Source organism: Mustelus asterias, chromosome 11, assembly GCF_964213995.1.
Source record: "Mustelus asterias chromosome 11, sMusAst1.hap1.1, whole genome shotgun sequence".
Taxonomy (NCBI): domain Eukaryota; kingdom Metazoa; phylum Chordata; class Chondrichthyes; order Carcharhiniformes; family Triakidae; genus Mustelus; species Mustelus asterias.
Genome location: NC_135811.1, coordinates 105,687,565 through 105,701,778, shown reverse-complemented (window position 1 = coordinate 105,701,778; position 14,214 = coordinate 105,687,565). Strand labels below are relative to the sequence as shown.

General features: G+C 40.9%; 1 protein-coding gene across 1 annotated transcript in view; it reads left to right on the top strand.

Annotated features, from left to right (window-relative positions):
- The window catches only part of LOC144500763 (rho GTPase-activating protein 23-like), a 369,135-nt gene that overhangs the window by 170,606 nt on the left and 184,315 nt on the right, over positions 1-14,214 (top strand). The window contains exon 2 of the mRNA XM_078224177.1: positions 11,961-12,140. Within this exon, the coding sequence (XP_078080303.1) occupies positions 11,961-12,140 (180 nt within the window). The remainder of the gene's footprint in view (positions 1-11,960; positions 12,141-14,214) is intronic.

Here is a 14,214-nt window from a genome sequence, read left to right as displayed (position 1 = left end):
AGTTATTTATGTAATTGCTAGACTTTTAATCCAGAAACTCAGCTAATGTTCTGGGGACCCGAGTTTGAATCCCACCACGGCAGGTGATGGAATTTGATTTCAATAAAAAAATAACTGAAATTAGGAATCTACTGATGACCATGAAACCATTGTCGTAAAATCCCATCTGCTTCACTAGTGTCTTTTAGGGAAGGAAATCTGCTGTCCTTACCTGGTCTGGCCTACATGTGACTCCAGAGCCACAACGCTGTGGTTGACTCTCAACTGCCCTCTGAAATGGCCTAGCAAGCCATTCAGTTTCAAGGGCAACTAGGGATGGGCAATAAATGCTGGCCAGTCAGCGATATCTTAAGCCCCAGACATAAATTTTTAAAAAGTGTGGATATTAATTGGTTCATGATAAGTTTCAGATAAACTTACCAATATGGATGCTTGTGAAGTGATCCTCAATAGTATATCTAAGTTATTGTGGTAACTACAGAAGGATTAAACAATTTTTCATAATGCACAACATGTCTTACACACTACATAAAATAACCCAAGTTAAAGCTATGCAAAATCTGTTGAACACATGAGGTACCAGCAAACCAATCAGATCAGATTTTATTTTTTATTCATTCAAATGATGTGGGCGTTGCTAGCTGGCCAGCATTTATTACCCATCCCTAGTTGCCTGAGGGCAGTTGAGAGTCAACCACACTCTACTGTGGCTCTGGAGTCACATGTAGGCCTGACCAGGTAAGGACGGCAGATTTTCTTCCCTAAAGGACACTAGTGAACCAAAAGGCTTTTATGACAATCGTTTCATGATCATCATTAGATTTTAATTCCAGATTTTAAATGAATTCAAATTTCACCATCTGCCCTGGTGGGATTTGAACCCATGTCCCCAGAGCTTTACCCTGAGTCTCTGGATTACTAGTTCAGCGACAATACCACTGCGCCACCACCTCCCTCTAATTGAATAAGTTTTGAAATTAGCTGAAACTTGAGCGATCATTGCAGTATAAGTAGTAGTATGTTCATATCAACAACAGTTCACTTTCCGTGCATTTTAAGCTATATTTAAAGTTGTTGAATACCTGTCAGGTCTTGTCCAGATGAAAATAATTCTAAAAGGTTATCTATGGTACATAATGGCAACATTTTCTGGCTGGGATGCAAGAAGGTGGAAATATTTTTGTAAAAGAATGAGTATTGTATCTATCAATTTTTCTGCTGTTTTTCACTTATTTTAAGTCTACCTTGGAGTTTTGGAAGATAGTTCTTGGCAGATAAGTGGTCTTTGATTATCACCATTTGGCTGTTAGAATGGATAAATGCACAAAAACCTATCAATCTCTGTTTTGCTTTTAATTGTATTTAAATCAGAATAGCAACTAGTACTGGCAATCAGGAGAAAGGTCATCCAAACAGCTAGGTAACTGCCTTTGTTCTCATTTGGTCAAATAGTTGGAGCACTGCATTGTATATTTTCTTATCATGCATTTTATTAATAATGAAGAACTTTCATGTGGCTCAGTTGGTACATACACTACCTGGTGTGACATGTAGAGGATAGGATACAGTGAGTGGGTTTCACTTCAAGCCCACATCAACTAAAGCTAATCTCAACTATGATGGAACTACATGTAACTTGTATGCCCCACGGCTAGGAAGAGAAACCATTAGTCCTCTTTCCTGCTTTTGATCAATATTTACTGATTCCAGCTGGAAACTGGCCGGAATTTTACCCGCCCACCCGCCCCAGGTATCGGAGTGGGCGAGGGGCGGACCATGGAAAAGTCCGTTGATCTCGGGCTGGATTTTACGGTTTTGGGACGAGCAAGGCTGTAAAATCTGTATGTATGGGTGAGGATAGTTCCTGTAAATGGTGATTGCGCTGACATTTGTTTGAACTCACTAATGAAGTATGTCCATTTGGACAATGTGGCTGTGGAAATGTATCCACCCAACACTGAGCCTTCAGAAAAATGAAATAGGAATAAAATCCTAAATTCTTGGCAAGTATGGTTTAGAGTTTATTATAAAAACTGTGCTATTGATGCAGCGAATGAAGAGGATAGCATGCTAATATTGAATCAGGGACAGAGACTTGGCAAAATTACACATGATAACAGTAATAAAGAAGGTAATGACACTAAAGAGCGATAATCCCCTGGGATTAGATTGATTACATCCCAGTGTTTGAGAAGTAGATGTGAAAATTAGGGATGCCTTAACTATAATCTTCCAAAATACCCTTGATTTTGAGAATCATTTCTCAGGACTGGAAAATTGCACTTCACTCCACTACTGAAGAAAGGTGAGAAAGAGAACCAAGGATTTTAGTGAGCTTGACACCTGTTGGTGGGAAGTTACTAAAGTCTATAATTAAGGATAGAGTGACTGAACACTGTGAAAACTGATCAGAGGAAGCTAGCATGGAGACCAAAACTTTGTCTGTTGTCTGATTGCAAGAAGAAATTAGATATAGCCCTAGGGACTAAAGGGATATGGGGGGGGGGGGGATTTTGAATTCGATGATCAGCTATGATCAAAATGAATGGCAGAGCAGGCTCAAAGGGCTGAATGGCCTCCTCCTGCTTCTAGTTTCAATGTTTCTGTGCTTCTATGGCTTTATAAAGGATAGGTCATGCTTGATCGCCCTGAATTTTTTGAAAAGATGAATAAAGTGGTTGACAGAGAAACATCAATGGATGTGATCGACATGGACTTCCTGAAGACATTTGATAAAGTTGCTCATAAAAAAACCTGCTGCCTGAAGTTGAAGCCCATAGAATTGAAGGCAAATTATTGACCTGCTGAGGAAACTGGTGGTGTGACATCAGAAAGAATAGGTTTAAAGGAAGGTCGTCTTAATTGGCAGGATGGGTGGCCATTGGTGACCCAGAGGATTCAGTTTTAAGGCCTAAACTCTTTATAGCTGACGGGTTAGAATGCAACATATCCATTTGCAAGTGACACAAAGATAGGTGGCATTGTAAGCAGCGTAGATGGAAGCAGAAGGTTACAAAGAAATATTAAAAGGTTAAATTAATGAGGAAAAACTGTGACAAATTGATTTCAATATAGGCAAACATTGGACCTGGAAAGGATAGGAGAATGTACTTTCTAAACGCTGGAAATAGTGGAAGTCCAAACAGACTTGGAGGTCCAGATAGATAGATCATTTAAATGTCATGCACAGAAAATAATCAAAAGGCTAATGGAATGCTGGCCTTTCCATCTGGAAGACTGTAATACAATTGGAAGTCACGCTACAGCTGTACAATGCCCTGGTTTGACCACATGTGGACTTTTGCATACCATACCTCAGGAAGAACACCTCGGAGGCAGTGCAACATAGATTTACGATCTTCTGTAAATTCTGAACCCCAAGAACTAAATTATGAAGAGGAATTACACATTAGGGCTTTGTTTCCTGGAATTCAGGAAAAAAAAAAATTTGATTGAAATTTTGAAGGTTCTGGGGGAAACAGAGAGGGGACGTGAAATATTTCTGCTTTTTGGGGAGTTTAGGAGTAGGAAATATAATCTGAGGATTGGAGCTGGACCTTTCAGAAGTGCAATTAGAAAACACTTGTTCACACAAAGGTGGTAGGGTTTGGAACACTTGTATGCAAATAATAATTGATGCTAGATCAGTCATTAATTTTTAATGTGAGATTGATAGATTTCTGTTAACCAAAGATATTAAGGGATATAGGGTAAATGGAGTTAGTTCACAAATCTGCATTGATCTCATTGAATGGTGGAATGGCTCAAGGGACAAACGGCCTAGTCCTGATCCTATGTTTCCTGTGTATTTCAACTGCATTTTTCCTGTGGTCAGGAAATCTTTGTAGGAATCTCATGTGACATGCCTTGTCTCGAGAGGAACTATTTCCTGTATGTATATGATGACAGCATATTTTATTGCTGGTTAAATTGTAGAACGAGTTTTTGAACTCTTCTTTTGCAACATAAGACTGTAATATACATAAATGTGTAGGTTAGTTTAATTGGTGACGTACCTTTATTCTGTGTAAATGGAATTAAGTTCTGTAGGTTTTTTGTATTGTAGAGGGAAAAAACTGTTAACAGGTTTGCTGATTAACTTCATTAGATATAGGTTTTTATTTTGGCAAACTTTACTTCGTTTCCTGTCTTTGTAAATTGTGTTTGTAAGATGTGTACAGTTTTGCTGTTAAATGCATATTTTCACTATTCAAAATAGTGAAACCTGAAATGTGAATTTCCTAAATGTGTACTTGGTGGGTACTTATTGCAAAAGCTCATTGAAGAACAAAACCATGGACATTGAGTGAAAAAAGTAAAAAGTGAATGAAAAATTGATCCGTTCTGGATCTGTTTTGCCTCTTGTTCTGATTGTGAACTGTTTTCCTTCGGATACAGCCAATATTTATTGCGTGGTTCGAGAATAGGACTTTTGTCAGTTTAAATCTACAGGACAACAAATGAAAATTTCACCAAACACAATCTTATTTATTGAATGTTTGATTACAGTGGAGTGATGAAAGGTAGACTTGTTTTTGCTGCATAGATTGTTGTATTTCATACATTTTTACTGAGCTCCACAATGTGAGGCAGAAATGTGTGTCTGGGATGTCCAGTAGAGCTTTAGTTTTAGTTTGATATATTCAGAAAGGATTCTCTTTATCCACTCATCCCTTCCCTTTACCAGAACGTATGTACAGTATGAAGGGGGACAACTAGTCATATGGTCTTATATGAGAAGAAGTTTCTTGTCATAGAATTGTGGTACAGTATAGGTCAGATCATTCCTGTAATTATTTCTTGTTCAAGTATGTATCCAATCCCTTTTGAAGACTTGAATTTGTGTGCACCACTTTCATCAGGCAATGCATTCTAAATCCTATCCACTTGTCTGAAAAATTTCCTGCTATCAGTTCTTGTTTGTTTTACCAGCCATCTTAAATCAGTACGCTTGGCTATGGCTGTTCCAGCCATTGGAAACATATACTTTTGTTTACTTCTGTTAAAGTTATTATTTGTACAATGAGGAAAAGACAAATGTGAAGCCAGTTTTTTCCTTAACCCTGGTTTATTTACAAGAGCGCCCTTTTTCCTCAGTGTAAACTGATTCTTATACTTAATAATAATTCCCTAATCTTTCCCCAGTTAATAACATCTGCTCTCACTTACAAACTAAAACATGCACTTCATTGTAACATGATTCCAACATTAACAACTTTATCTAAACCCTTCATGATTTTAAGTACACCTATCAAATCTCCTCATAACTTTCTCTTCTCTAAGGAGAAGAATCCCATCTTCTCCCACTTTATGCATGGAAATATAATCCCTCATCCCTGAAACTATTCTAGTAAATCTCATCTATACTCCTTGTTTTGTTTCTATTGTGTGGCACCCAGAATTGGACAGTACCCCAACTGGGGCCGAACTCGTGTTTTACATAGGTTTTTTGATTTGATTTATTATTGTCATATGTATTGGTATGCAGTGAAAAGTATTGTTTCTTGCACACTCTAAGACAAAGCACACTGTACATAGAGAAAGAAAGGAGAGGGTGCGGAATGTAGTGTTACAGTCATAGCTCGGGTGTAGAGAAAAATCAACTTAATCCGAGGTCGGTCCATTCAAAAGTCTGATGGCAGCAGAGAAGAAGCTGTTCTTGACTTGGTTGGTACCTGATCTCAGACTTTTGTATCTTTTTCCCAACGGAAGAAGGTGGAAGAGAGAATATCCGGGATGCATGGGGTGCTTGATTTTAGCATAACATCCTGGCTTTTGTATTTGATGCCTCTATTTAGAAAGCTCAGGATCCTATAAAAATATTTAGTGAATTTTTTTTCCCTTTGGAGCAAAGCTCAACTGTAATACATAACTGGATGGTTGTTGTATGTATTTGCAAGATCAGTTAGGGATGGGCAATAAATACTGGCCTTGCCAGTAATACCCATAGCCCAAGAATTAGTAAACAGAAAATATATTATCTGGCCATTTCTAGCACATGTGGAGTTTTGGAGAGCGGGGAATGGCTCTGCAGTGCCATGAAGCCAACACTGACAATGGATTAAGCTTATGGCATGGTGGCACAGTGGTTAGCACTACTGCCTCACAGCTCCCGGGACCCAGGTTTGATTCCCGGCTTGGGTCACCGTCTGTGTGGAGTTTGCACATTCTCTCCATGTCTGCGTGGGTTTCCTCCGGGTGCTCTGGTTTCCTCCCACAGTCTGAAAGACGTGCTGGTTTGGTGCATTGACCCGAACAGGCGCCGAAGTGTGGCAACTTGGGGAATTTCACAGTGACTTCATTGCAGTGTTAATGTAAACCTTACTTGTGACTAATAAATAAACTTTACTTTACTTACTTTACTTTACACATATACCTGATCTATAGTGTAGAGGATGCAAGTTGGAATAAAGTGATTTATAGAAAGTTGACCATGGAATAATAATGCCACATTATTCTTCAGTGGTGCAGATCCAAGTGCAGTTATTTATTCTTAACCATGTAATAAGTTTATTTTTCAGTACTCCAAGTGCCTCCAAGTGTAATTGACTTAAACTCAGTTATTGATTTTGCTTTTCTCGCTTTAAACTAATTTTCCCCTGGGGTCTGAGTAGGTGGCCTGATTTGTCTATAATTTAGTCTCTTGGGGCAGCTGGTATTCATATTATCATCAACAACTTACATTTAGGTAGTATCTTTAAAGTCTGAAGTACTTTCATACAGGTGATACCAAGCAGTAGTTTAGGGAAATAATTAGGAACCATTTATTAAAGCTTTATAACCCTTCTCAGCACGTGCAGCAAACAGGAATGCAATAAGGCAGGAAAAACACTTCTTTGTCTGTCTGAGAAAGATTTTATCTGATTGAGATCTTCTGCTTTTGTTCCTTACAGTCAAGGAAGAAATCATAAACCCCTCTTCCTCTCAGCCACGATTTAAACTAAAATCAGATAATTTGATCAGTTTGGCCCAGAGTACTATAGTTTTTATGCAAGGTAATATCGTATTTTATAAAAAATATATTCTAGGATATAGTCAAGTATTACGACATTATTAGCAAAAGATTACTACATTGCTTTGGGCTCGATGCAAGATCTCCATATCCTGTTGAATATTAATTGAATCATTCAGAGCAGTAGGAATCAAGAACAAGAGAAAAAGGCAACAAGAACAATAAAAGAAGTGATAAGCAGAGAAATCAAGAGCCAGAATCAGATAAGGACATGGAGAGAAATATAGGAATGGGACAAGGAACATTAAAAGTATTAGCCTTTAGGTTTTGTATCTGAATGCTCAGGACATTCAAAATAAAATGGATGAATTAGTTGTGCAGATAGATGTAAAGGGGTATGATATAGTTCAGATTACGGAGACAAGGCTCCAATGTGATCAACGATGGGAACTAAACATGGAGGACTATTCAGTGTTTAGGAAGGACAAACAGAAAAGAAAAGGTGGTGGAGTTCCATTGTTGATTAAAAATGATATTGATACAATATTGAGGAAAGCTATTAGTACAGACAATGTGGAACCTGTATGGGTCGAGTTGTGAAACACCAATGGGCCAAAACCATTTGTGGGGATGGTATACGGACCACCAAACTATAGTGATAATGTTGGGACTAGCATAGAGGGGAAATCAGAGATGCATGTGATAAAGGAACACTTGTGATTCTGGGTGACTTTAATCTGCATATAGAGTAGGTGAGTCAAATTAGTCACAGTACAATAGAGGAGGAATTTCTGGAGTGTACTCTGGATGTTTTTCTGGAGCAATACATCGAGGAACCAAAAAGGGAACAGGCCATCTCTCCCTCAATGTCAACAACACAAAGGAGATAGTCATCAACTTCAGGAAGCGTAGTGGAGAACATGCACCTGTCTGCATCAATGGGGACGAAATAGAAACCTGTCCTGGTCTCTTCCCCCCCGCTACCGACACTATAGTTAAGAAATCCCACCAACACCTCTACTTTCTCAGAAGATTAAGGAAATTCGGCATATCAGCTACGACTCTCACCAACTTTTACAGATGCACCATAGAAAGCATTCTTTCTGGTTGTATCACAGCTTGGTATGGCTCATGCTCTGCCCAAGACCACAAGAAACTACAGAGGGTCGTGGATGAAGCCCAGTCCATCACACAAACCACCTTCCGATCCATTGACTCTGTCTACATTTCCCGCTGCTTTGGAAAAGCAGCCAGCATAATTAAGGACGCCATACACCCTGGACATACTCTCTTCCACCTTCTTCTGACAGGAAAAAGATACAAGAGTGTGTGAGGTCACGTACCAACTGACTTGAGAACAGCTTCTTCCCTGCTGCCATCAGACTTTTGAATGGACCTACCTTGCACTAAGTTGATTCTTCTCTACACCCTAGCTGTGATTGTAACATTGCATTCTGCACTCTGTCCTTTTCTTCTCTAAGAACAGTATGATTTGTCTGTATAGCGCAAGAAACAATACTTTTCACTGTATTTTAATGCTTGTGACAATAAATCAAATCAAAATTACCTTGGACTGGATATTGTGCAATGAGAAAGGATTAGTTGGCAATCTAGTTGTGAGAGAATCCTTGGGGGCTGACTGATCATAATATGATAAAATCCTTTATCAAGGTGGATAGTGACGTAGTGGATTCTGAGACCAGGGTCCTGAATCTCAATAAGGGTAACTATGATGGTATGAGGCATGAGTTGGCCATGATGGACTGTGAAGTATTAGTGAAAGGAGGACAGTGGACAGGGAATGGCGGGCATTCAATGAACGAATAGATGAACTCCAAAAGTTGTTTATTCCTATTTGGCGCAAAAGTGGAAACCGAAATATAGCCAAACAAGAGAAATTAGAGATATTCTTAGATTCAAGGAAGAAGCATACAAGTTGGCAAGAAAAAGCAATCGACCTGAGGATTGGGAGCAGTTTAAAATTCAGCAAAGGTGGACCAAAGGATTGATTAAGAGGGGAAAATAGAGTATCAATGTAAGCTAACGGGAAACATAAAAACTGACTGTACAAGTTTCTAGATGTATGTAACAAGAAAAATATTGACAAAAACGAATGTAGTCCGAAATGGCTGAGGAACTAATTTCATTCTTGTACCGGATGTCCTGAGAAACAAGGGGCGGCAATTCTCCCCCCAAAAAATTCTAAATGTCAAATTTGCATAAAAACTAGAGTAAAACGAGCTGGTTTTTGTCAGCAGGAGTTTCAAAATGAATCTCCTCCTCTCTGTGCAGTAGCGTGAATCACTCCAGAAATCAGTGGGCAGGGCCTATTCCTGCTGGAGAGGCCGGCAGCATAGCACTGAGCCAGCCATTGCACATGCGCTGATCTGTCACATATGGCCCAATTGCTGGCACCCCGAACATGTCCGGGCCCAGCCCTGACCCCCCCTTCTGGCCCGCCTCGATCTCCCGCGCCCGACCCCACCCCTCCAGCAGGCTACCCTCCCATCCTGATGGCCAGCCCGGATTGCTGCTCTTCCTCTTTCTGTCACTCTGCACCCGGCAGTGGGACTCCCACCGCCCTCCCCACTCTCCCCATTGATCGCCACCCCCCCCCACAAAAAGTCGGCTCTACCCCCTTGGCAATGTCCCATGCCCAGTGGGCAGTGCCAAGATGTGCCCTGGGCATTGGCACTCTACCCCTTGGGCAGTGTCAGGGAATCAGGTGGCACTCCAAGATGCCAAATCCCAAGGGCACCCTCTGGGGGGGCTCAATTCTCCCCCCCCCCCCCGCCCACACTTCACTGCAGCGTGGCTGGGTAGCCAGTTCCCAGAAAGTGGGGAGTTATAATAAATCCCACTGGAGTGAACTACTCCTGGAGGGGGGGTGGGGGATGGTAGCGAGCCCAGAGATTTTAGGCTTGGACCCGCTGATGACACTGTAGGGAAATGAGCTGCTGAATATATTATGCAGCTCAGCGCCGATTTCTGGAGCGGAGCTGATGGCGTTGGAAATCCGGCGCTGGGAGACGCACGGGGGCCATGGTGCTCAGTGGGGAGCCCGCTAAACAGCTTCCGCTAAAGTCTCCCAACCCGCTGCGCTAGAAAAGCAGCGTAGCAGGATGGGAGAATCACCCCATGTTTTAGTGAGGAGCTGAAGCCTGTCAGTATTAGTAGAGAAATGCCTTTGGAGAAATTAATGGGATTTATAGTAGATAAATCTGCTACGCCTGATAATCCTCATCTCAGAATATTCAAGTAATGGCCCGCGAAATAGTAGATCCATTGGTCATTTTCCAACATTCTTTGGACTCTGGAATGGTTTCTGATACTGGAGAGTAGCTGGCGTAAGCCTGCTATTCAAAAAGGGTAGAGAGAAAACAGGGAATATAGACCAGTGAGCCTAAACTCTTGTAGGAGGGAGGTTGCTAGAGTCCCATTATCAATATTTCATAGCACAGCAGTTGGAAAGCAGTGGTATAATCAGATAAAATCAGCATGGATTTACGAAAGGGAAATCATGCTTGACAAATCTGGAATTCTTTGTGGATGTAACTAGTAAAGTTCACCAGGGAGAACTGGCGGATGTGGTTAATTCAGACTTTCGGAGGGCTTTCGACAGGGTCTCACATAGCAGATTACTATGTAAAGTTAAAGCACATGGGATTGCGGGTAGTGCCTTGAGATGGATAGAAAGCTGGTTAGCGGATAAGAAGAAAAGAGTTGGAATAAATGGGTCTTTATTTGATTGGTATGCAGTGACTAGTGGGGTACCGCAGGGATTTGTGCTAGGACCCCAACTGTTCACATATGTTAATGATTTGGACAAGGGAACTAAATGTATGATCTCCAAATTTGCAGATGATGCAAAGTTGGTGGGAGGGTGAGCTGTGAGGAGGATGCAGAGGTGTGTCAGTGTGATTTGGACAGGCTGAATGAGTGGGCATATTCATGGCTGATGCAGTATAATGTGGATAAATGTGAGGTTATCCACTTTGGTAGCAAAAATAGGAAGGCAGATTATTATTTGAATGGGTGCAAATTGAGAGAGGTGGATACCCAGCCTCATGCATCAGTCGCTGAAAGCAAGCACACAGGTATAGCAGGCGGTAAAGAAGGCAAATGATATGTTGGCCTTCATAGCAAGATAATCTGAGTATGGGAGTAGGGATGTTTTACTGCAATTGTATAGGCCATTGGTGAGGCCACACCTGGAGTATTGTGCAGTTTTGGTGTCCTTAAGAAGGATGTTCTTGCTATAGAGGGAGTGCAGCGAATGTTTACCAGGCTGATTCCTGGGATGGCAGGACTCTCATACGAGGAGAGACTAAGTCGGTTGGGATTATATTCATTGGCGTTTAGAAGAGTGAGAAAGGATCTCACGGGAACTTATAAAATTCTAACAGGATTATACAGGGTAGACTCAGAAAGAATGTTGCTGAAAGTGGGGAAGTCCAGAACTAGGGGTCATAGTTTGAAGATAAGGGGTACATATTTTAGGACTGAGGTGAGGAGAAGTTTCTTCACCCAGAGCGTGGTGAATTTGTGGAATTCACTACCACAGAAAGTAGTTGAGGCCGGGGTGTTGTGTGATTTCGAGAAGGAATTCAATATAGCTCTTGGGGCTAAAGGGATCTAGGGATGTGGGGGAAAGGCGGGATCAAGATATTGAATTTGATAATCAATCATGATCATAATGAAAGGCTCGAATGGCTGACTCCTACTTCTATTTTCGATGTATGACCTGATGAATAAATCTGCATGATTGTCCATGTACATACCTGGTATTATCAGAGATTAACCCTCTTTGTCTTGAGTTCTAAGCTCCTTTAGTGTTGCATTATACAGCATATGGATAGTATTACCTATCGCTCAGAGATGAACAACGTTTTGAGATATGCTTGTAATGCAAATTGTTTAAAATAGAAATATTGCTAATATACTATTATAACTAGAGAATTTTTTTAACTTGATTGTATTTTTAATTTTCCTCCATTTTCTCCTGCAGACTAAAACCCAGAGTGATGGGAAATGCCCCAGTGAAAATGCTAACATGGTGCAGGATGAAATATTTTCATGGCCTGGTCCAAAGACAGTGCTGCTACAGAAGAACTCTCAAGGTTTTGGGTTTACACTGAGGCACTTCATCGTCTACCCTCCAGAATCAGCTCTGCACACAAGCTCTAAGGTAGCAATGGCATTTATAGTATGCAATATTAAATAATGTTTCAATCTTTTAACAGAACGTCTAAGTAGCAGACTACATGCATGTAGACTGGCGAAGGGAATTATAAATAGACCCACTAGTCTAGTCCGTTTAGCCCTGGTTTCCTAATTAAAGCATATGAACTGTTTGCATTAGTAGGATTTAATTTTCAGTCTTTTGGCGGCATGGTCATCAATTAATTTTGGGCTACTGTTGTGTATGATAAAGACTGGTCTTATTGTTGCAATTGGTCGCTAAGCTCACCCACAGCTACAGTTTGGTTAACATCCCCTATAGCGCATCCAATTTGTTTTCAAACTCCAAGAAAAGTTATCCAAGTCTTGGCTTCTTCTAAATAGAGTTTATTACCAATGATTTAAAATCAGGAAAGTCTTTGTTTCAGAAAGCAATCTTTTTTCTGAATTTTCTTGATTTCCACAGCAGAGTGAAAGAGTGGGAAGTTTTATGGTATGCCTTTACTAAAGTGACAGTAGTTTTGTCATGGGTAATATTATTGGATTTTTGGAGTTTAAAAATCTATAAGGCAATGTTGTCAAGAAGGTATTATATTTCTGAGCAAGTGGTTTCTTTTGAGACGGTTTTGCAAGCCTTTGAACAATATAACTTAAATCTTGTGCGCTTAAAGTTTTCTCCTTGTTAATAAATCTTTAAATGTTTAACATCCCCAAAGTGTTCCTGGAATTCTATGCTTCTGGGACCAGTAGATTTCTCTTGTTTTCAGAAGACAAAAAAAATTATGACCAGTAAGACAAGTTTCTCACTGGGATTTGGATTCTTCAGCTGTGGTTGTAACACTTGCCATAGAGGGATGTTCACCAAACGAATTCCTGGGATGACAAAATGTCTTATGAGGTGAGGGTGAGAAAAACTGGGCCTGTATTCTCCAGAGTTTTGAGTAATGAGAGGTGATCTCATTGAAACTTGCAAAATTCTTACAGGGCATGACAGTCTAAATGTAGATAAGATGTTTCCCTCGGCTGGTAAGTGTAGAACTAGAGGGCAGAGACTCAGAATAAGGGGCAGGCCATTTAGGACTGAGATGAGGAGGGAATTCTTCACTGGGAGGGTCGTGAATCTTTGAAATTCCCTACCCAGAGGGCTGAGGAAACTCAATCAGTGAGCACGTTCAAGACAGAAATTCTGGATACGACACATACTCCTATGTTCCCCTTTTTAAAATTCATTCATGGGATGTGGGCTTTGCTGGCTAGGCCAGCATTTATTGCCCATGCCTAATTGCCCTCGAGAAGGTGGTGGGATGAGCTGCTGCCTTCAACCACTGCAGTCAACGTGGTGTAGGTACAGCCACAGTGCTGCTAGAGAGGGAGTTCTAGGATTTTGACCCAGGAACAGTAAAAGAATGGCATGGTCAATGGCTTGGAAGGGATTTTCCAGGTTGTGGTGTTCCTATGTGTCTGTTGCCCTTGTCCTTCTAGAGGGTAGTGGTCATGGCTTTCTAAGGAACCTTGGTGAGTTTCTGAAGTGCATCTTGTAGATGGTACACACTGCTGCCATTGGTGCATTGGTGGTGGAGGGAGTGATTTTTGTGGATGGGGTGTCAATCAGGCAGTCTGCTTTTTCGTAGATAATGTCAAGTTTCTTATGTGTTGTTGGAGCTGCACTGCTCCAAGCATGAGGAGAATATTCCATCACACTCCTGACTTGTGCCATGTCGACAGACTGTGGGGAGTCAAGAGGTGAATTCCCAGCCTCTGACCTGCTCTTGTAGCCACAGTATTTATATGGCTTGTCTAGTTCAGTTACTGGTCAATGGTAACCCCCAGGATGTTGATAGTGGGGGATTTGGCAATGGTAATGCCATTCAATGTCAAGGATTGATTGTTAGATCCTCTCTTGTCAGAGATGTCATTGTCTGGCACTTGTGTGTAGTGAAGATTACCTGCCCCTTGTCAGTTCAAGCCTGGATATTGTCCCAAGACTTGCTGCATTTATATATGGACTGATTCAGCATCTGAGGAGTTGCATCCTAAATATAAAACAAAAAGACAGATGGGTGTTATTCCTCCTTAAGGTG